Source organism: Aptenodytes patagonicus, chromosome 1 (assembly GCF_965638725.1).
Source record: "Aptenodytes patagonicus chromosome 1, bAptPat1.pri.cur, whole genome shotgun sequence".
NCBI lineage: Eukaryota > Metazoa > Chordata > Aves > Sphenisciformes > Spheniscidae > Aptenodytes > Aptenodytes patagonicus.
The window spans coordinates 153,169,172-153,191,727 of record NC_134949.1 but is presented as its reverse complement, the minus strand read 5'-3'; the positions used below and the strand labels follow the sequence as shown (position 1 = coordinate 153,191,727).

The following is a 22,556-nucleotide window of genomic DNA, read 5'->3' as shown; positions in this document are numbered from 1 at the left end:
TTATCCTGCTACAACCTCGATGGAGGGGGCTTGGGATATGCCATTACACATTTAGACGTGTGTTATTCATAGTTCATAGTTTATTTTATATCTTTGGTTCTCTACAGCTTTCCTCAGAGTACGTTTAAAAGCACCTATTCATTACGAGGTACAGCCATAATATTGTAAAGAGTTGGCAGGCTTACCCATCAGGTGCCATCTGTGATGGATGTAGTTTAAAGACTTGAAGATAATAAGAGGAGAATTTAGGGTGAATGGGGAAAAAAGATGTGGATTCCTGTAAGACTGTGGGCAGTGAAGTTTCTTAAGGCGTTAGCCATGATATCTGACTGCTCAGAGGCTCTTGCTAAAATCATATAGAGATTGATGGATGCATATTGTATACAGTTGGAGGTTAATAACAGCCCAGGTGATTGCTAATACAACTTTGTATGCTCTGAATTGCGTGGCTCAAAGGTAAATAAGACTTTGGTGTAATTAGCAAGAAAGACTCCCTCTCTCTGTTCAGTTGAGGTGACCCTCAATGACACGCAGAATTCTTTTCCATCAGTGCTTTTATATTTCTAATGAATTATTATTTTTCTTTAAGGTGGGTTACTGTCATGTTCATTTTGAATTAGTGCCCTATTTTGTTACAGTGTGGGAAATAGCACAATCACACTTTGTATTCATAGGATCTCTCAGGTTTGGCCAAGCGCTCTTTTCTCCATTCTCTGTGCTGCAGCCCAGAGGAATGCTGGACAGCTACACGAGCACAGCTGCTTCTGTCTTGTGACTTTTAAAGTGTCCTTGGATAATCACAACTGCCGTCTCTTACATAAAGCCTTTCTGGGCCAGAGCTCTTTGAAAGGAAGCATCTAACCGGGGGGATATTTTGACTACCTAATTATTTATGGCATGCACATCCCCTGCTGTCTTAGCCCTATGTGACAAACAAGTAAACTTGAAGTGCTAAGCTGTGAATTTACTTCAGGAAGACCTGGGTTCAAATGCATGGCTTGTTTTGAGCAGGGAGCTTGACAAGGTGGTCATAATAGCATCTTACGCAGAAGCAGTTTACAAGATGAAACTGGAAGTGTCTTTTTCCAAGTCACTGATAAATAATAGTTTACACTGTTGCCTATTGGCAAATCAATCTGGTGCTTTTCTTGGAAATTTGCTTCCTTTTGATATCCTAAATACTGTGGAGTAGAAATTGTTCTGTGAAATGCTGTCTTAAATTATATACAGACAATTGATTAAAACTATGGATTAGGGATATTGAGAGAACTGCAAAAAGAACTGCTGGATCCTTTTGACAGATGATTGTTCTACCTTTTCTGGAGTAAAGTGCTGTTGAATTGTGTCAGGTGTTGACTTGTTTACTTTTTCCCTTCTTCCTTTCTTGTAAATAGTATTTTAATCCAAGAAGACAAGCATGACATGAAATACACTAAATATTTTCTCAGCAGCACTGTTGGGGAGCAGTATGTAACACAGGATTGCCATGTGTGACTGAAAACCTAGCAGTCAGGGTGCAATGGGAAAGCCAGGGGTTTTCCTGTTCATATCTAGGGGTACCTAGTCGTCCTTTATTCCACCTACAGTGAAACTTGAGTGCCTAAAATCCGGAATCTCAGATGAAGGTTTTGTTGGCTCATCTTTTGTGTCTCCAAACCCTTATTGATGCTTACGCATCTTAGACCTTCCCTGCCTGGCCTTGAAAACTGTTGTGTAGATACCTGGCCAGCACAGATACTCCTTATACCTAATGTCAGATAGGTGCTAATCTCCCACCTAAGATCGGTCACAGTTCTGATTTAATCTGAAAGCCACCAAAGTTCAGTAGAGTAGCCTAAAAAGGTCCTTGTTGTCCCAAGTCACCTGACATGATGACAGTGCCCATCATTTGCAAATCATCATATAGTTTGGGAGCTCCTGCAGAAAAGTGGGAAGCTTTGGTTTTGACCAACACCTGAGGCTCCTGGGGGGAACACGGTGTATTCTGCCTGTGAGGAACCTATGTACCTTGGGGTAGAGCTCAACAGCTGTGCTTTGGGATGTATGTTTGGAAGCATTCCCAGTCTGGTGACCAGGTTAGACCAGAGTGAATTGAGAATGTGTCACCTGAGGGTGGTGCTACATTGATACAGTGTGAAACTCGTTCTTGGTCAAGTGGACAATGGAGCTAAACACCTCTCTTTTTTCCTTTTTTTTCTTTTTCCCTAGGGTTTGTGAACTAGAAGAATTGGGAGAACTGTCTCCTTGTTGGGAAAGTCTTCGTCGACAAATAGTTACTCAGTACCAAACAATTATTTTAACTTATCAGGAAAATCTAACTGACCTGCACCAGTATAAAGGTGATTTCTTTTCCATAATAATGTGATACTTCTCAGCCATGATTGTTAGTGCTTCTCTGAAACTGGGAACCCAGAATGTTTTAGTTTGATGAGTAAAAAATACTATTTTTAGATTTCTTTATTAACATTTATTGTGAGTTTGCTAATGATCTGGGAATATTTGTCTGCTTTATTCATTCTCTTATTTTGCCCTGAAAGTAGAGAACAATTATGAACAGTAACAGAAAGATACATCTTTTTTTTTTTCTCTGCTTCACTTTCAGCATGTAGCAAATGATGAATGAAACTCCTTGAATATTTTAGCATGAGCAGAAGCAGAGGGGTTTTATGCTTATTTTTCTCCTGTATTTCTCAGGTCCTTCATTTAAAGCCAGTAGCTTGAAAGCTGATAAAAAATTGGAATTTGTTCCTACGAATTTGCATATACAGAGAATGAGAGTCCAGGATGATGGAGGATCAGGTATTTGTTTCTTTTTCTCTTTCTTCATCTTATTCTGTTACTTTTCTCTCCATTTTTTATTTCCATCCTCAACCATATAGACAAGTTTCTACAAACTACTGCTCTATAGTACTAGTGCTACTTGGCATTTTTGTAGCACCTTCAGATTCCAAATCTCTTTGCAAAAGAAGAGGTGTAAGTATAATTAACACTATTCTACAGGTGGGAAAACTAGGTTCTGGAGTTAACTGTACCCTAGGTGACACAAGTCAGCCTTTGTACTAGGGAATACATTGGATTAAGCTGCTGTGTCCTCTCCAGTCATTTTGGATTGTAGCAGAATAGCAAAGGTTCTGTCTGTTGTTTGTTGTTAAGCTTGTGCGCTTTTTCTCTGGAACCATCATGTACAGTTATGCAAAATCACACCAGTTTGTTCACATTAAGCTTGTTTCTTCATAAATAACCTAGGCTTTTCCCTTCTTTTAACAGTAATTCCCACTAACCATGGACACACACTTGTCCCATGTATCCATGCGAGGGATTCCAGTAATGGCAGGTTTTGTGTAAACACCAATGTTCAAGGCTTCTTTTTCACTGTCAGTCTTCTAGATTAAGAAACAGAGGACCTGCATTCAAGTATGGTTCTTTCACCTCAACAGTACTTGATGGATTTCCAGGGCCTCTAAAACAACTCAGTTTTCCATGTCCTTCAAAACACTGGCACAAAGTTTTACAAAAATTACTTTCAGAGTAGCTTTTGAATTTCCACAATTGTTTGTCCACAGTAAAGATGACAAGCTTTCATTTGTAAGTCCTTTTTGTCCATCCCAGATCAGAACTACGACATAGTCACCATAGGAGCACCAGCAGCTCATTGTCAAGGCTTTAAATCGGGTGGCTTGCGGAAAAAGCTGCATAAATTTGAAGAGGCAAAGAAACAGTAAGTAGAAATGTCGTTGTCAGCTGTTATTGTGCCTTTTCCTCCTGGTCCATGCTCAGTGATTTGGAAAACCATTCCATTCTCTGTTTTTGTTGCACTTCATTCAATAGTTCTACTATACAATGTGAAGATTATTCCATGTTTTTTTCCAAAGAAGGAGAGGAAAAACAGTTTCCCCTTTATATTACCATATTTGTTTGTTTACTGATGGGCCCTTCCTAATAGTCTTTTTAGTGAAATCTTTAATTTTCCTGAATACTTGTTGGTTCATTTAGTTTAGCTATTTTAGGTGTTGGGTTTGGGTTCTGCCTAATTGTGGATTAGAAATTTTGTCTGTAGAATCTCCTCAGCTGCGCTATATCATGCTTTCAACCCATTATTTTCAGGAGACTTTCACCCCTCTCATAGCTTCAAGGTCCTGTTGCTGAACTCTCTTTAGTACAGAACAGCTGTGACTGATAGGCAAATTCCTTGTTGACAACTTGGATTTAGTTTTGGGACTATTGCTGGAGGCTTTTCTGTACTGCCTCAAGGTTTATGCACAGATTAGGCTTCTGACTCTGGCCTCACTCTGCTTTACAGGCAGGATACTTGACCTCCACAGTCCTGTCTTCAGGGACTGTCTAGTGACCTCTCTGGAAGTGCGACCGTGTGTACTAGAGGAAGGGGCAGAAATTGGGAAGGTCACGTATGCTAAAGGGAGAGATCTGCATGGCACCCACTCCAGCTCCCAAGGAAGAGATAATGCTGTCTGGGTCTGCATTACTTTTGCTGCAGTATGGAGAATTTAAGGAACAATGAGAGCAGCAGGACAAGGAGTCATTGCAGCCAGGGAAAAGGAGACCTTGATAATGCCCTTCCAAAGAAAGGATTTGTAGGATTTGGAGTTGATGGGAAGAGAGAGTGACGTGGGAACCAGGCTCTGCCAACTGCAGAATTAGTTTTGGCAATGGAGAAGTGAATAGCAGCATCCTGTGAACATCAGTCAGATATGCACTGATAAAAAGATTGGTGCAAAAATATGCCTGGTGTAATTATTCCTGACTTACAGAGTGCACTAGGATGGGACTAGAGGAAACTAAACCTGGAAACACTGGTATGCTAGGCTCACCCTTCCTGTTCTTTTGATACCACTATTGCTTTCTGAAATAACCTCCTTCTGTCAGCTTAACCACTGAAGTGGGCCTCACTCCTGCAATATCTAAGTTCCCATGTCTTTTGTTTTTGGTTTGTTTTTTTTTTTTTTCCTCACCCAATAATTAAGCTGATCAGAGAGCTTAATTTCTATCCAGTACTTTTCCTGTAAGCTTTACAGAACTGTTCTTTCTGGGTCCATGAAAACTGCAGGTTCAACATTTGAAGAATAACTTTCCTTTCAAGTACTATGTTATCATAAAAGCCAGTATAGTAGAACTGAGATCCATCTCCTCAGTTTCACTGTTACATAGATATTGTTCAGTTCTTTCTCCTTTCATTGGCAAACCTGTGCTTGGTGCATCCATAACATTTCCCCAGAACAACACATGGGCATCTGGCAATCTGTGGTTTTTTGCTTACAAGTTTAATCGTTATGTACGATCAACGACTTGTTGAAAAGATGACTCAAATAAGTTATTTCCTCAAACATCCTTTGTTTTGTTTTCTGCTTTTGGTATTTGCTAACAATCTGCTAATTTTATTTTGGTTTTTTGTTTTTTTAGCAGTTATGAGGAGTGTTGGTGAGTTTTCTGTTTCTGAGAGTTCTGTAGAGAGGGTTTCTGTTCTTTGGGTTGTTTTATTTTTCTTTTCTTTCTTTTCTTTGGCAAAGATCTGTTGTGTTTTAAAGTGTGCAGGGCTTTTTAATGTCATGCATCATGGCATCCCTAATTGTGCTCTAAGTAATTGTAGCTGCTTTGTGGAACATGATGTGTGAATGAATTTCATTTCATCTGCAATGTTTGTTTGTAATGAACAGCTAGCTTCCTGGCTTTCTCTGATCATAAGAAGTTAGAAAACTGAAGATCAGAACACAAGAATTTTATATCTTTTCCTCTGTTATTTCCAGTGAAAACTGCCTGGAGAGAGAAACGTTCTGCCAGAGGTGGAAGATAATTAAGATAACTCTACGTATTTTTAAAATCTTTATGGTGATAGATTGGGCATGGTTTATAATTTTGTAACCCATGTCTTCATTTATACATTTTCACTTAACTTTTGTTTATTTTTCTTCATGTTGTGGTGTTCAGTGCTATGAAAAGGAAACATTACTTGATGGTTCAACAGCGCAGAAGTTCTGCTCTAACTTACTTATATTAAAGGTTGAACCCTTAATTCACTGAGAGTTTAAGGCTGTGTTACAGTTTGCTGATATAGTGCAAGGAAAGCTGTTCATTTGAAAAAGCAATTGCAGGTTGGAAAGTAAATATATGTGAATTTTACACCATAAATTTTTCCCCCTGATCATCCCAGCAAATGTTTGTGATTAAAAATATAGTAATTCTAAATCAGATCTCAATATGCTGCATGGCCTTTCCTGCCAAATACGTCTTTGTGCATGTTAACCACACTGTCGTGGAAAGAAATTGCTCAGAGGAATTGTCACTAAGATCACCGGTCAATAGAGAGCACAAATCATGCACAGGGAAAGTCCTGAAAGCTGAGATTAATTTGCTGTATGGGGTAGCAGTACTGGGGAGTGGTTGTTCTCTGCTCCACTCAGGTGGGTGACCAGAGGGACACAAATAAGGAAACTCTTTCAAGAATCACCTCTGCATTATATCCTTTGAAAACAAATCCCCCATCTTTTCTTGTAATGGAGCTCAAGACAGCTACTGGGATTAAGCTCCCCGCTAGCCTTAATATCAGTTAAGGGACAAGAACTGGTATTTGTGGCAATGATTTTAAAGCGTGCCCCACGCAACCCTCCTGTCTTACCTCACAGACACGCTGCAGAAATTAACAGCATTGCTCTAGGGGTAGCAGAGGAATTCACGCTCCTCGGAGGTCATGATCTGAGGTAACTGTGCCTGGAAAAGAAACTCCTCTCTGTGTAGTCTCTCGGCATAGCTGTGTCCATCGAACAGTGCTGAGATTGGTGCAAACAGTAGGTTCTTCTGTGCTGTCACTATGCTGAAGTCATTCATGACTGGAAAAAATGAATAAAATTAAGATAATATACAATTGGTGTCACCTCATGTTTGATGCCACGTTATGAACGGGCATCACACTTGTCACAGCTGGAGCTGATGTAAAGGCCTGATCTTTGTATAGCTTTCCTACTGGGAGGAAAAAACCAGCATATTGCCTGGCAAAGGGAGTAGTGGTGGGTTCGTTCCAAATAGTTAACTAAGAGCACAGCTTTAGCTGAAAGTAATTTTCTGATCTAAAAGGCAGCTTTTGTGAACAGCTCTTCTCAGGTAGGATTAAACCACCCTTTAGAAGTGCTATTCTCTCTCCAGCAGTTACAGAGGGAGTCCAAGCATCTGTCTTGGACTGGATAAGCAACTTCTGTAGACATCTAAACTTACAGGACATAAACTATTCTCCTCCACTGCCAAGTAAGCAGTCTTAGTGGAGCTGCAGTATCCCAATATAAAGATGTTTTATTGGTATAGTTTATTTCCCTTACTATTTGGAAAAGGCCAAAATTTGGTATTGCTTTATATTGTTACAGCTGAGTTTATAATAGGGAGAGTTCTATCATGTCCTTAGTTTAGTATAGTAAGTGTGTGCTAACAGAAGCTACACCAAGGATGGAGTCCTTGGATTAGTCTGGAGAAATACTTTGGTTTTTATGTATCATAAGATTGCTTTTGCTGGTGTGACTTGAATCAGGCCTGTAATAGAGGAAAGGATATACAAGCAGAAGGATTTTTTGTTAATACAGTGTTTGCATTACGGATCTGGGTGGCATTTCTGTGTTAGAAGGAGTGCAGATTTTCTTTTCATGGTGCTAGTAGCTATGTGATAAAACAGGTTTGTAAACCAGGCCTCAGTGAAGTGTCTGTGTCCTAAGGAGAGGGAGAGTGGGGCAAGCTGTCTCTGCAAACAGTGGTCTGTATCTGATGGCAAAATCTGTCACCCACATTCTCCTCAGCAAAACTGTCCCTCTGGTATACAAGCTGTGCCCACAGCCCCTTGGCATAAGGGATTAGTAAATCTGCATCTGAATGCTTTCAGTAAAGGCAGAGAAGGCTCTAGGATCACGTTCCTGCTGCGCAATTGCCCACTGGCCTTTCACTGCTAGCTTAGGTAAATTTTTGTTGTCTGCCATTAATTCCCAGCATGCCACTGTAACGTGTGTACCTCTAGATCAATTTTCCCCCTAAGATCAGTCTTTCTTTTTCAGCACTTCAACAAGTTCCCAGTCTATAATATACATCCCACAGGACATTGTTAGAGCAAAGGAAATTATCGCACAAATCAACACCCTGAAAACGCAAGTCAGTTACTATGCAGAAAGGCTCTCAAGAGCTGCCAAGGATAGATCAGCTAATGGCCTTGAAAGAACACTTGCCATCCTAGCAGACAAGGTAGGAGAATAACACATTTCCACACTGAAGCACAGTGTATTTTTTTCCTCTGTCTCTATCTTTAGTAGGTTTTCTTGAAACATCTATTTTACTTTGTCCAGTAGCGTATTGTAACGTGTACAGTCCTAAAGAAAAAGCAAAATCAGACCAGCCTTTGAAATTTGCTGCTTTTTATTTAGGTTGTCTCTTACTTTTTCCACTCTTGCCTTCACCTCCTCTTGAGAGTGCAGTGGAGAGCAATGTCCTCTGGTTCCCTCTATCCATTCACCATATTCCAGAAATGTGCATTCTTCACTTTCTTTTAGACCCTTTTTTCCATAACCACCTGCTTTTTTTAATGTTCCTCTGAGTCATCTGTCAAGCAGCAGCAACTGGGCAAAAGTTGATGAAACAATTCTGTATTTTTCCACTGGTGAAATAAGGAATAATGGTGACACAGCCTTTGCTTGAATTATAGTGATGTGAATCAGTTATTTCTTGATGAGTGCTAACAGAAACCAGACTGGACCCACAGCTGAACACAATCTTATTTACAGGGACAAAAAACCAAATACGGTTTTACTGACCTCTTCTGTCCCTGAAGCAGGTCTGAAGGTTGTAAATGGCAGTAATGGCCACTCAGCTTGCCATAAATTGTCCCAGTGGAGGGGATATGCGTACAACTTTGTAGAGTGCAAAAACTAATGTGACCCCATGTAAATGTATTATTTATTACAATATTCACTCTAAATGAGTACAGTGTGTATAACTGATCTGTGGGATTTTCTACAGCTGGACAATGTGTATATATAATGTAGTAAGGGCTTGCTTGTTGTTTTCTTTTTTTAATAGACACGCAGGCCAGATACATTTTGTATTCACCTAACTTATAGAAATCCTTTAATACACCACCACTAAATACGACAGGGAATAAGTTGCATTGATTGATGGGTTATATCTTCAGCCCTCCTCTTAAGTCTTGTTATGACTTCAGAGAGGATGGTGGAGGTTAAGCATGGTCTCTCTGGTGTGGCAACTGTTGTGTGGGGTATAAAAATGTCTGCACATTGTCCTAAGCTTTCATCAAATGGAGAGTGAAGTGCAAATAAAGGTGAATTGCACGTTTATTAGTGAAGTTTTCAACAATTGCAAGGCTAATATAGTAGTACAGACTTTGGAAATGTACCATTTCTGTTTTGGTATCCTATATCACTTTTTAAGGCCATTCTGTAAAATGATTTTAAAGGTACCTTAGAGACTCCTAAACAATAGTTAGTTTCTTTTACAGAATACTAGTTCTTCTTTTTTCTTTCTGCAAAAGAATATAGTATAAATTGTATACGGAATAATGAAAAGTTGTTAAAATCTGGGGGGTTTATTGCTTTTTAGACTCGGCAACTTGTCACAGTCTGTGACTGCAAGCTGTTGGCAAATTCAATACACGGACTGAATGCTGCAAGGCCAGACTATATAGCTTCAAAAGCATCTCCAACCTCTGGAGAAGGGGAGCAAGTGATGCTGAGGAATGATCAAGATACGCTTGTGGCCAGATGGACAGGAAGAAATAGCCGATCTTCTCTGCAGGTGGATTGGCATGAAGAGGAATGGGTACGTTTGCTTAGTGGAGCCATGAATATTTTCTTCTTTTTAGTTTTTGTTTGCTGTGTTCTTTTGTTTATAAGCTCTGTAACTGCTCACCAGATATGCATAGGATGAGTATTTTGGAGGTATTGGTAAAGATGTTGCCTCTATCCTGTGCTCAGTTACTCCTTGGCATGGGGATAAAACAGGCCTTAATAAATATTTCTGAGTCTCCCAAACAGCGGAAATTGTTACAGTAGGTGCATGGCTTTTCTGAAGTCGGTTCCAAGGGAAAGTAAATAGCTTTTAAAGTAAAAAAATGACCGTATACAAAGGGCTTTTACACTTCTGCAAAATAAGGCATATTTTGCATGTGTTAGCTATACAATTCAGCCTTCCTGGTTTTTATTCTCGTCTAAATATTTAGAACTTGCAGTCCATCTCTGTTTTGATTATGAACAGCATTTTAAAACTGTTTGCACAGAGTATTTAAATGGTTTTCCTTACCACACTGCCGACTGAAATGAGAATTGGGCTGTGTAAATTCTGTCATTGTGTAATATAAACGGAAGTTAATTAAATCTCAGAAATAGTTGAGATTAGTTGAAACAATTATTAATATTGTGAAATACCAATTTCAAAATGAGATCTAATTAATTTTGGAAATGGATCCTTGCTAGTTTTAACTGTTTTGGCATACTTTGACTTACAGTCAAACTCACAGTAATGAGATACGAATAAAGCCAATTCAGTTATGTAGATAGCAATACAATACAGTAATTTTATCTGTTATTCACTGAGTTATAGGAAAAAAGATGTGTGATTGTATCCAATTATTATGTCAAACATGAGTTTCAAGAATAAACAGTAGTGCCAACTGGAAATTGAAATAATAGTGCAGGAAGAGGCACTTAAAATTGTTCAGCAAATGTACTTAGAAAATAGCTTTGCAACTTACCACGAGTCATGTTGCTACGTATTGTTGACATGCTGGTATACATTGTTTATATATCCAGAATTTGAGTGTGCACAAAGGTAAACACGATAGCTCAGAGGAAACTTTGCAGAGGAATTGTGACTAGAATCACAGGAGGAAATATATTGCCAAGGGATTTGTTACCCAATGTTTCTCTTCTTTTTAAATTGAGAAATAAATGTTTTCTTTTAAGGAGAAAGTTTGGTTGAATGTTGACAAAAGTCTGGAGTGTATTATACAGAGAGTGGACAAACTTCTCCAGAAGGAGCGCTTACAAAGTGACAGCTGTGAAGATGTTTTCCAGTGCGACATCAGCTGTACTAGTAAGAAAGGTAATCGGGACACTCGTGCCTACTGGATAAATCCAGAAGATTTAAATGAGACCTCATCATCCTCACCACCTTCATCATCCTCACCACCACCTTCATCCACACCATCCTGTGCATGCCATTCTCTCAGAAAGACAAGTGCGTATGCCAGACACTGCTTCTCACTGCTGCTCTCTTCCTGTGCGCTGGCATCATTCCTAAGCCTCCGTTACATCCTTCCATGTGTTTTTAGTTCAGTGGTGGTGTTAAGCACTGATGCCAGGCAGGAAGGGCTGCTGGTGTGCTGGGAGCTGCTAAGCCCATTACTTACTTTGAAATCCTGATCCCACTGAAATCATTGCCAAATCCATTGATGACAGTGGCATCTGGTTTTCACACTGGGTGTTTTAAGCTGGTAAAACAGGTGTTTGGGTTAGCATATGTCAAACACCACCTCTGGTAGCTTTCCTGTTGACTTCAGCTTCTTTGCAGCAATCAAAGCTTATTACAGTGAACCTCTGTAAAAGATAAATAAAACAGGAGAGGAGTGCAGGCACTACTGCGACACTAATGGTCCCAGCTGGGCTGCCAAAGCACAGGAGGGGAGCCAAGCAGTCCCATTAGACTGAGCTGAACTTGGATGAACCTACTGGAGTTCAAAGCAAATTTCAAACCAAATTGTCAAAAGCTGTGGTGCTGAGGCACCCAATTAGTTAGACTTCTTGTAGCTGGAAGGTAGGAATTGGCAGTGCAAGCTCTCAGTGGAATAATCCTATCAAAATTTGAGGTAAAGTGGGTGCTGGATTGAATCCAGCATAATGCCATGAGCATGTGAATGAAAGATACCCTTATCAGTTTAGGTTGACAGTTTTGCAGCCATGCATTAAATTTCAGAATTATTTCATTTACATGAAATTTGACTTATTTGACTTATTCTTACATTCTTTACATGTGGTCACTATGATTTGGCCATTTAATAGGGCAGGTGTGCCAAGTTAAGCTCTAGAAAGATTGATTTGTGTTTTCATTTCCTTTTTCCTGTTCTGTCTTATCGTTTGATGGCCCTTTGACCCTTATGTGTATCTGTGACTTCATGTCCATCCCATTGTTAATGTTGCAGTGGAAGGCAGTACCTTAAGAAAAAGAAAGCAAGAAGGAAGTTAAAATAAATGTTAAAATATTTTTGTGTAGCTTTGTACATGTTACGTATGATTTGCTTAGTATCTTAAATGACCATCTTTTTCTAGATTAGACTGACATTTTTGTGTATCATAAAGGAATAGGAGAGTTGGTTCTTGTTTCAGAATGTGTTCTCTATTAATCTTTGACTAAATTTCTTCTACCAGTTTGATACCTTTAAATGTTTTTATTTGCTAGCTAGTTTATATGAAGTTTTATATGTACTTACATGAAAGTTTTATCAGTAAACTTCAATGCACCTTCATATCAGTGATTAAAATTGTGTTTTTTTAATATTAAAAAGAATAGGAAAAATCTGTGGTGGATGAGATCAGAAGCTTTTCCCAAGACAATTCGATGCTGAAAGCACCTTAGAACAATCATTTTCTTTCATTTTCAGTCTATCTTTTAAATCTACTCTGGATCTCGATACTTATGCCATATAAAAGTGGAATTAGCTGCACTTACCTACCAAAGGGTTTGTTTGTACCAAGAGTTCTGTAACCTTTCCCTGCTGCTCCTCCAAAATAGGAAACAATTCTTTCCACTTAATCCACAGAACCTGGGACAGAAACATTAAATCAAGAAGAGTCGCAAGCTTTAAAGCTAACGGGCTTGCTGCCGTTTCCCAGTGCTACTTAAGTGTAAAAACCAGATCCGAAGTCTGACTCTCAACCAATGTTGGGTGAATTTAACTTAAAAAATCCTGGAGAGGGAATCCTGTTTCTTAGGTATCTGGTGTAAACATTGTTCGTAGGTCTTAATGAGCAATTTGAATTGCACTTGGGGAGTTTATTGTAAGCCAGGGCAAGCTGAGTACTTGATCACATTCTCATCAGATGTAGTTCCTAATTAATGGTCAGTATTTTTGACAGAGGAACAGGTTCAATACTACAAAAAAAACCCCTGATCTTACTGAAAGCAGTGGGTATTTTCCCATTGAGTTACTTTCCTTGATTCCACACCAAACCTGGCCTGTTAATTCCCTTTCACTGTCACTTTCCACAACTGACCATGGAAAAAATTGAGGGTCAAAGAAGATCCTGTCTCTAAGTTCAGCATTGCAACATTTTAAAGTTTTTCCTTGTCATGTATTCAAAGAACTAACACTTTTTCTGTTAGTAATTCTGAGTTTTGGATAAATGACACTGAGCAAAGAGTCACCAGAAATTTTTCTGAAAGCAATGTAAAAACCAGCAAACCAAGATTGTTCCAGAATTGGTAAGAGAAGGACAGTAGAATGTTATTGAAGGACTTTAGAGGATCTCTCTAGAAATGAATATTTGTGAAAGAAAATACTGCCTGAAATAGTAGAAGGGAGACTTAAGAAATAATTTTAAAATTTATTTTTGTTATAGGCTTAGGTATTCATTACTAAAATTGCATGGGGGCATACAGCTTCTTTAATGAACACAATGAGTTTTAATTTACTGAGAGGTTTTTATCTTGGATTGTCTAGCTCAGCTGATTGTCCTAATGCATACAATTGAATTTGATATTTTCTGTTGTTATTTTCAAATTCGTAATTCATTGACTAGTGAATCTAGATATAAACAACAGAAGTTTAAATCCTGTTAGCTTAATAAGCTACTTTTAATTAATGCAAGACTTGCTATAACAGGGCATGTATTATCTTTTTACTGTTTGCATTGCACTGCAGTGTGTTTTCATCTGACAGCTTGTTTCTCCCACTGAAGTGAGTGTGGAACACTCACAGGCTTCACTGGTGAGGGTTTCAGCCCTTAATATAGAATCTAATGCTTGGGTTAACTATCTCAGAAATTGTGTAACAGAAATTTGTCTAAGATAGCAAATTACTGTTTCTTTATTACTCTTGCGTTGTGGGTGCCTTAACGTCATTTTCTGTTAAGTGCATTGAACTTACTGCTAGTCTTTTGCTATTCTGTTTAGCAGCCTTACTGCCAGCTTATTCTATAATGGCACTAAACCAGTGGTTCTCAAATTGTGCCCTGTGGATCGCTGGGGATTGACAGTGCACTTGCTGGTAATCCACAGAGAGCCCCTGAGCTAGCAGGTACTGGCTTTCCTCGAAGTCCCCATCCAGGTGTTCCTCTGATCAGAAACAGTGGAGTGGTGGAGACAGCCCATGCCCGTGGTGCCTGCAGGCAAAGGAGTATCTCTGCTGAGTTCCTCTTCCCTGGGTGAAAGTGTTTGAGAACCCTGGCATTGAGCATTTGAGTTGCTTATGTTTAGACTGTGTTGCTGCTCCTTAATCATGCATGTTGCCCCTCCATTTCTGTGCAGATTGCAGCCCTGCTCCGGAAGAATCTGGCCCAGGTATGTGCATTCATGGCTTCTGCTTCTTCTGAAAATCACAGGGTTTGGTTCATAATTAACAACTGAACAAGTGCCTTGCTGTTAAGGTCGACCATTTTCAAATGGTAATGCTCTGCAATATCACATGACTTACCTAAGCATATTGAGAAGTTACTATTTTCCTAAATAATAGTGCAAGGGGATATCTGGTAACTTCTCATGTCCAGGTATGGGAGAGCACTTGTTCATGGTCTCTTTGGTTTCTCCAGATGATGTGTTTTAGCAAACTGTTGTGGGTGAGAATGATTTGAGGCCTGTTCCAAATGTCGTTGAAGTCTCTGGGAATCTGACATTTCAGACATTTCAGACATGCCCTTTCATATGTGCTGTTGAGCTGGCCTTTCTGAATGAGAACTTGAGCAGAACATGGAGCAGTCAACAAGGCTGACGGAGAATCTCTGTGTTGTGGGTATGCACCAAGCAGTGTTGGGCACTGCAAGTCTAATGTTTCAGAATACAGAATTTAGGAGACTCATCCCGTTGTTAGCTGCCTTTCCTCTCTCCTTGTACTTCCGCACACTGGTGTTGCATTTACAAGGTCTGAATAATATGCCGCTGTAATACCACTCTCTCCCAGCTAGATGGCTGTAATTTCTCCCATTTGAGAGCAGTTTAATCTGAGTTCAGTGAAGGTTCAGTCTTTGAACTGTTACAGCATGGGCTCCTGGGTTTAGTGAAACCAATGGGAAATAAAGCCCCAGTGCAGGTATGATTTTCATCTTCACGAAGTATATTAATGTCCTTCTCAGCTGTCCACCCTGTTTCCTTCTATCACTAAGAAGGTGTTTTTAGTCAATAAAAGACTCCACAAGTTTTTAGTTCTTGGAACATCCCTTTAGTTTTTGCAAAATATGAATGTGGTGCATAAATGAATGCTATTTATTTATTTTTAAGATGGGAGTAATTAAAAGCAGTCAGGTTACCCCAACTGGGTACCCAGATGTACCCAAAACTGCACCTTAAACTTAAGTGGCTGAAGCTGCAGTGTAGTGAAGCACTTAATGCTTGCTTCCCTCTGAAGCCAAATGTAATGTGACTGTGTGCTTAAGTGGGTTGCCGATTATACTTTACTGGATCAGGGCTAAGCAACTACCACTTATTTAATAATTCTCTTTTTTAGAGATCATGAGTCCTTGCAACCCTGACCTAAACCAAGGGCAACTGCGGGTGTCCAGTACTTTGATTTATGGATGCTAGGATTTTTTTAATACGAAAAGACTAAAAATACCTTTTCAAGGCTCTGGAGGACAGTTATTTTAATAATATTTTTATTGCTCTGGAGAAGAGAGACTCTTGGGGGGGGGGGAAAGCAAAAACTTTTCCCACCTGTCATTACATCCTTGATTTATATAGGCTTTACGTATTAGGTTCTCTTAACAAGACATTATTTTTTTTATAAAATAGTCAGTAGTGTATAGTGAGAGAAGGTCCACTATGTGAACTCATAGGCCTTCCCAGCATCTCTCTCTCTCTCTTCAAAACACCACATTTCAAAGTATACATTAAGGTATGATTGTGGTCAGCAGCAGTCATAAGAAAAATAGCAAAGACTTGTGGGGCCAAGTCTGGCCCTTATTTACCAGCCAGAATTCAGTTGTAGCTGTCTGAGCGGAGACTGCAGGATTTGTCTCTTGCTGTGCAATATAAAGTGCCCAAAGCAAATGACAGGCATCCTCCCAGTTTGTACAATGCCCGTTTTTAGACGGAATCACTTTTAACATGAACTAGAAAACTCTGATTAAAAAGCAGGATTTGTGTCCCAGACATACCAACAGCTAGCTTGGACTAGGTCTCTGGCTGTTGTAAATCTGTAACAACTTGTTGCATCTCCATTGTTTCAGGCCCTACACCAAATCATCCTACCTATGAATCTGCCCAGTGGAGTCTATAACAGTTTTAAAAAGTTCTGGTCATCTCATAGAACGTAAGAGCAGAGCTCAGAGCAGATTTCACATTAGAATTAGTGCCTCGTGGTGTTTGAAGGTGCCATTGATTGATTTGATAGAAAATATACTTTCAGTAATAAAGTTCTGTTAGGAAAATTAATGAGGGGAAGACAGAAGGACAGAAAAATCCAGGCAAAAGTTGAACACTTAGAGTCCTTTCACATTTATTTAAATGCTGCCAGTGAAATGTTCCAACCTGATTTGAGCCTGGGAGTGCAATTCCTTTTATTCCTTTTTAGTGTTAATGGCAACTTCCATTGACTAAAAAAATAAAATAACATAGGTGAGACCTCTGTGAAGTAGGTAGCAAAAAGCATTTAGAATTTTGCAGACTGACAAGGGTTTGTTTTTTTCATGGCCAAAACTTTAAACCAAGAGAATACACAACACAGAGGATTTTTGCTCATTACCCCGGAGCTGCTGCATTGTGTGTGAGCGTTGGGAGAAAAAAACCCATCTAACAGTTGCTTTATCTTCAGGCAGGCTGGTATACCACCAGTATACTTTGTGATTACCCCAGATAAACATATCTTTCAAAGGAAGTGCTGCCAGATACACTACAATTTTAAATCTCCACTGAGTTAATAACTATATACATATACATATATCCAGGCAATGAGATGATGATGATGTGCTGGAAGATCTTTTCAGTTCTTTTTGTCATTCTCATTTGTTTATAGAAAAGCTCTTAAATACAGTAAGAGAAACACTGTTAGTATCATCTGTGTTTTGCTTTTTAAGTGTTCACGGGGCCATGTTATGGCATCTGATTTATTTTGAGAGAAAATACTTAACAGAATATAAAAGACAAGCTATAATTCCTTGCCTGTTCTTTTGATGTTTCCTGCTTTTTTTTTTACGGCAATGGAACAGAGCCAAATAACTTCCCCTTTGTGTAGTTTATTAGGTTATCTATCTACTGCATAGAAAAGCAAAAAGGATAGTTCTGTTAATCTTGTCAGTTATGTTTCTGTTAGCAGACTTCCAAAGTTCCCCTCTTTGGCTGCTTATCAAAGAAACGTTTGTTATTACTAGCTCTTAGTCCTGTCTGAGTCAAAATCCCAAACAACTTCCTTTCAGGGGCTTGAAGTGTCCCATTCAGGCAGGTTCTGATCTGTACGTCGCCTTGTTCCTACAGCCAACTGGGCTGTGGGTTGTGTGTGTTCTGTTTGCGAGCTCCAGTGCTTTTTAAAAATAAAACACATTGTCCTTCTCTTTAAAAAGAGAAGTGCTCTTCTGTTTCAACCTTACATTAAGGAGGGCAAAACCAAAGCACTGTTCTATTTTCTTTTTATATTGCAGAGAGAATGGATTTTGGTAAAGCATCTGAATATTTTTTTGTACAGTCATGGAAATGGGTTTTTAAAATTGGTGGTTGGTTAAGACAAAAGATGAAAGAAGAAAAGAAAAGAAACTGAGCTTGTGGGACATTTTAAGACAGAGCAATCTCTTAGGGAGGAGGAAGGCACAATGTTTGGGGTACTAAAATAGGACTTTGGCAACCCAGTTTCATTTCTGTGCTTCCTGTGTAGGACCTTGAACAGAGTCCCTCGAACAGAGTCCCTCTGGGACATATCTTGTGTATTTCAGTGGAAGTCAAGCTCCGAACGACTTCCAAGGATCTGGCTAACTCCCATCTAAATCACTATACTTAGTGTTTCTTGCTGCTAGCTCTAAGCCTTCAAAGCCACTCAGCAGACAGAGGACACTTAAAAGAGTATCTGCATGAATTTTTCACCTCTCTGCCTTACTGTTCCTATGCTGCAAATGGGAGATAAGCATCGTCTTACCTCACTGAGGTGCAACAAGGATCAATAAGATGGTGAGGCAGTTGAATGATACACCTATGAGTCCACAAAAGATTCGAAGGCAAGATATTTGGGAGAAATCTCATTGACAGAAATGGCTAAGCAAATGTTCATTATTTCCGTTATACGATGGACTCCATACTGTCTGTCCCTGTATGCACTGTGAAAGGGTGTGTTTGAACATGCACACGCAGTGGTATACATTTGTGTATATAGCTATTCATCTTTCTGTTATGCTTTCCAAATCAGCTATTGTATAGCCTGTTCTGGGCACAAATCTGGGAGCTATTACATGGTCAGGAAAGTCGTAACAGCCTTACAGAGTAAAATTCTCCATATTTTCCTCATGCGATAACCACTCTGTAAGATTACTTAATTAATAACAAGCAGGGAGTGACCAGCCAGCCAAAATAAAACAAGCCCTAAATGTGAATTATCAACAACTTTGACTTGCAACAGGAAGTTTCTTCTTAATGCATGTTTGTTTGTTTCAAACAAAGTACTTACAGCGCTGCTATTTTTTTTCTTTCAACCAGGCGAATGGAGCGAAGCTCTTTATCCCTTGCTGACAACACTCACAGACTGTGTAGCCATGATGAGTGACAAGGCAAAGAAAGCCATGGTCTTTTTATTAATGCAGGACAGCGCCCCGACAATAGGGCTCTGCCTGAGCCTTCAGTATCGCAGGGATGTTGTCTTCTGCCAAACTGTAAGCAAGCAAATATGATTGCACTTTGACACGTGGTGGGGTTTATATGAAATATGAAAGATTACTGTTTTCAGAATTTTTCAGATCTGTTCTACTCTCAGGTTTAACACTGTGATCTCCTCTCACAGGCTGTGCTATCCTGTCCTTGCTGATCACTAACATGCATTTGACAATATATAACTTAAGTGTCCCCTTGGATATACATTCACTATTTAAAAAAAAAAAAAAAATCCAGAACTAGTAAAAATATACCGCTGTCTACAGAAACAACATTTGCCTTCCAATGCCACCAAACTAAAACCAGAAGCAAGATGTGAAAGAGGGGGGGGCGAAAAGCCCATGAGTAGAAAGTGTACTCCCTTGGTTACCTTTTGTTGTTTTCTGCATCAAGAAAACCAACAGGACCTGTGGTACCTAAGGAGAGAAGTCCAGCTACAGGGAGAGAAATGAGTGCTGGTTTTTGGGTTTTTTTCCTAGAAGTTCTGTTTCTGAGCCTGCTGGGATCTCCTGTCAGCCACTGACTAGCAGGTGTCTGCACTAAAAAACCTTCCACATTTCTTCTGCCCACTACACTTCTGTAGCGTGTCTACTTCCCCGTGAAATCAGTATCTCGTTCATTTGTTTCGAACAGCTTATCTCTTGGACATTGTTTGGTAGGGCTGTTGTCCCAACATGTAATATCTCATAGAGATAAATTAAAGGAATTTTTCTATACAAAACCCACCTCATATTGCAGATAATTTTTAAACTCAATGCTTTGAATATGTTTACCCATCATAAACAGAACTTTATTCCCTTTTGTTTAATTCTGTAACAGTCATACACCTGTGTACATAGCATATGGCAATCACTTGGGAAAGTCCTTTGTTGACAGAGTGAATTAAGACTAGTACTAATCTTAGATCTTAGTACTGATCTTAGTACTAGGTCTTCAGGACCTTGTCCTGAATATCTTGTAACACTAGAGTTTGAATCTTTGCATAATGCAAACAGGTATTGCATTTTTAAGCTTTCTTAAAATGTCATTAAAAAAAAAAACAAATCATTTATTCATACTATCAAAATTCATGGCCTGGAACTAGTTGTGTTGCTTTTCCATCTGTAGCTAAAACAATTCTCCAAGGAGACTCTTGTAATTCGTAAGTTGTAGACCCTAATACAAGTGATTGTGTCCAGAAAACAAATAGATGCAAGATCAATACCAGTCCCATTTTGGGAGAGCTTGCCAGCTGAAGGTAGTGTGCCCTAAATCTCGTTTTATGAATGTTTTGGTTTTTTGCTGGTTGGTTGTCTCTCTTCAGCTGCAAGGAAAAGAGTGACATTTAAGGGAAAAGAGCATCAGTCTGACAGATTTTATGCACCTCTTATATGTGATACTGTTTCTGTTTGGGGCTGAAGAGCCTTTTTTGTCTTGAATCATTTCACTCTTGTCTGTTTTCTCTCCCACAGCTGACAGCTCTCATTTGTGGTTTCATTATCAAGCTGAGGAACTGCCTGCATGATGATGGATTTCTAAGACAACTCTACACCATTGGCTTGCTGGCGCAGTTTGAGAGCCTGCTGAGCACTTATGGTAAAGGCACAGGGCCAGAGGGTGGTATTAGCTGTTGAGTCAGCAAATTCTGCTTTAAATTGGCTGCAGCAGAACATGAGTGTTTGGGACAATCTGCAGCTAAGCTACAAAATGATTTTGAAAACTGAAATGCAAAACCAGATTATATCTGGAGTACTTAATTAGCTAACAACTCTGAATTTCTTCGCATTTAATTGAATTGCTTCTAAAAGATAACGTGTACTTGCCTTATAATATAATGTCAAAGGTTTAAAAAAAAAGTAACATATTGATCGTTTTTTCAGAAAAGAAATGGATTAAAATTCTGGTAAACTGGGAGAAACTGTGCCCAAAATAGGCTTTTTTAATTTTCTTGACCTCCTGTAATCCTACAGTACAAAGTGAGCAAATCCGGAATACTGTGTAACTTTTCCAACACACTTTTCCAACACAAAGGATATCATGGCTGTGACAATGCTGAGAAGTACTTACTAGCATCATCTATATTGGAAATTCAGCATATAATCTACTTGAACAACAGTAGTCTGGACTGTGCTAGATCATCGGTGTTTTCCAAACTTGCTGAACTCATAAAGTCGGTCATGACATTGTCTGCAGTCTGTAGGTCAAGGTGAAGGCCTGGGCTCCAGAGTCTCTTCATCCATAGAACTTCTTTATGAGACCAATGACCTACAGTCAGCGTCAAATTGATAAAGGGAAGTTGTACGTAACAAGTAATGATTGTGATTCACTTTTTCCTCCTTGATTTAGGCGAGGAGCTGGCAATGCTGGAGGACATGAGTTTGGGAATCATGGACTTGAGGAATGTAACCTTTAAAGTAACTCAGGCCACATCAAATACGTCTACTGACATGCTGCCGGTCATCACTGGAAATCGGTAAAAAAAAGTGGGGAGGGAGGAGCAGGAAGTGGGGTGGGACTGCAGATGGGAGAAGCAGTGATACTGCACTTGAAATTAATTATGTGCTTTTGTACTGTGCTCTTTCTCTCCTCAGAACTTCGAAGAAATGTTTTGAAGTGGACTTACTTATTTTTACTGATGTTTCATTTTACAGGGAGCTAAGCTGAAAAGGGATATATGGCAAGGCTCAAACCATGGCAGTATTGTTTTATGAATAAATATCATCTTGACCTAGCCTTCCACAATCATAAGCCAGAAGTATTCAATCTTTTCTTAAGCACTTGTGCTGTTCTTAAACTTCAGACTGACTTTTGAGGCTGATCTCATTGTCTGAAATTCACTGCTGTTGATCAGTTGGTCAGTGCTTTACTGTATGCCACTGAGTAATGGGCCACCGTTAGCACAACGGGACTTGGAACATGTATCAGGCAGTTGATGGGCTGCTGCTGAGGTGAGGCCTGTTTAGGATCAATTTCCAAACTATCAGGGCCAAGCTGGCTTTAACTTACAGATGCTTGTGAAACACTAGACTGCTGCTCATTTTGGCCACTTGTCTGAAAAGAGATATTTTCAAGTTTGAGCTTAAAAGCAATTTTTGTTTTAAAAGTCTGAAGTAACAAACATTCACATCCTCACGTAAAGTGGAGTGGGAGTGATCTGTTACAGCTTTATTATGATGGGAAGCATTTACAGCAAACAGAGTCACACTTCAATTTGAATGCCTCAGCCTGCTTATCAGCTGGCCTTGCAGCTGATATGGGGCTGATGGGCCCCTGCGATAGAGTTCTTGCCCAGAGGGAGCCAGTTCCCAGATGAGGATGAAGCTGTGGAAGGACAGAGGCCTCATGAAAGTCAATGTTTTAATGTTTCTGTATTTCAGAGTCTTTAGAATCTTTTAGTTTCGAATCTGATTTCTGGAGGAAATAAGGCTTATTCGATTACAGTGTGCTGTACCGAGCTCCACTGGAGCTTTGCCCAGCTTCCTCCACATCTGAAAAAGAGATAGAATTCTCAAAGATAAAAACATTTA

At 39.4% G+C, this 22,556-nt stretch overlaps 1 protein-coding gene across 15 annotated transcripts in view; it reads left to right on the top strand.

Annotated features, from left to right (window-relative positions):
• The window catches only part of INPP4A (inositol polyphosphate-4-phosphatase type I A), a 140,442-nt gene that overhangs the window by 98,413 nt on the left and 19,473 nt on the right, over positions 1 to 22,556 (top strand). For 10 of the 15 annotated variants that reach the window (XM_076359217.1, XM_076359127.1, XM_076359162.1 and 7 more), the window contains 11 exons: positions 2,209 to 2,339; positions 2,695 to 2,799; positions 3,610 to 3,718; positions 5,419 to 5,436; positions 8,046 to 8,229; positions 9,598 to 9,816; positions 10,959 to 11,232; positions 14,518 to 14,550; positions 18,880 to 19,052; positions 20,502 to 20,625; positions 21,376 to 21,502. In XM_076359217.1, coding sequence (XP_076215332.1) covers positions 2,209 to 2,339; positions 2,695 to 2,799; positions 3,610 to 3,718; positions 5,419 to 5,436; positions 8,046 to 8,229; positions 9,598 to 9,816; positions 10,959 to 11,232; positions 14,518 to 14,550; positions 18,880 to 19,052; positions 20,502 to 20,625; positions 21,376 to 21,502 — 1,497 coding nt within the window. The remainder of the gene's footprint in view (positions 1 to 2,208; positions 2,340 to 2,694; positions 2,800 to 3,609; positions 3,719 to 5,418; positions 5,437 to 8,045; positions 8,230 to 9,597; positions 9,817 to 10,958; positions 11,233 to 14,517; positions 14,551 to 18,879; positions 19,053 to 20,501; positions 20,626 to 21,375; positions 21,503 to 22,556) is intronic. The other 5 variants (XM_076359243.1, XM_076359234.1, XM_076359225.1 and 2 more) reach the window with 3 other exon arrangements.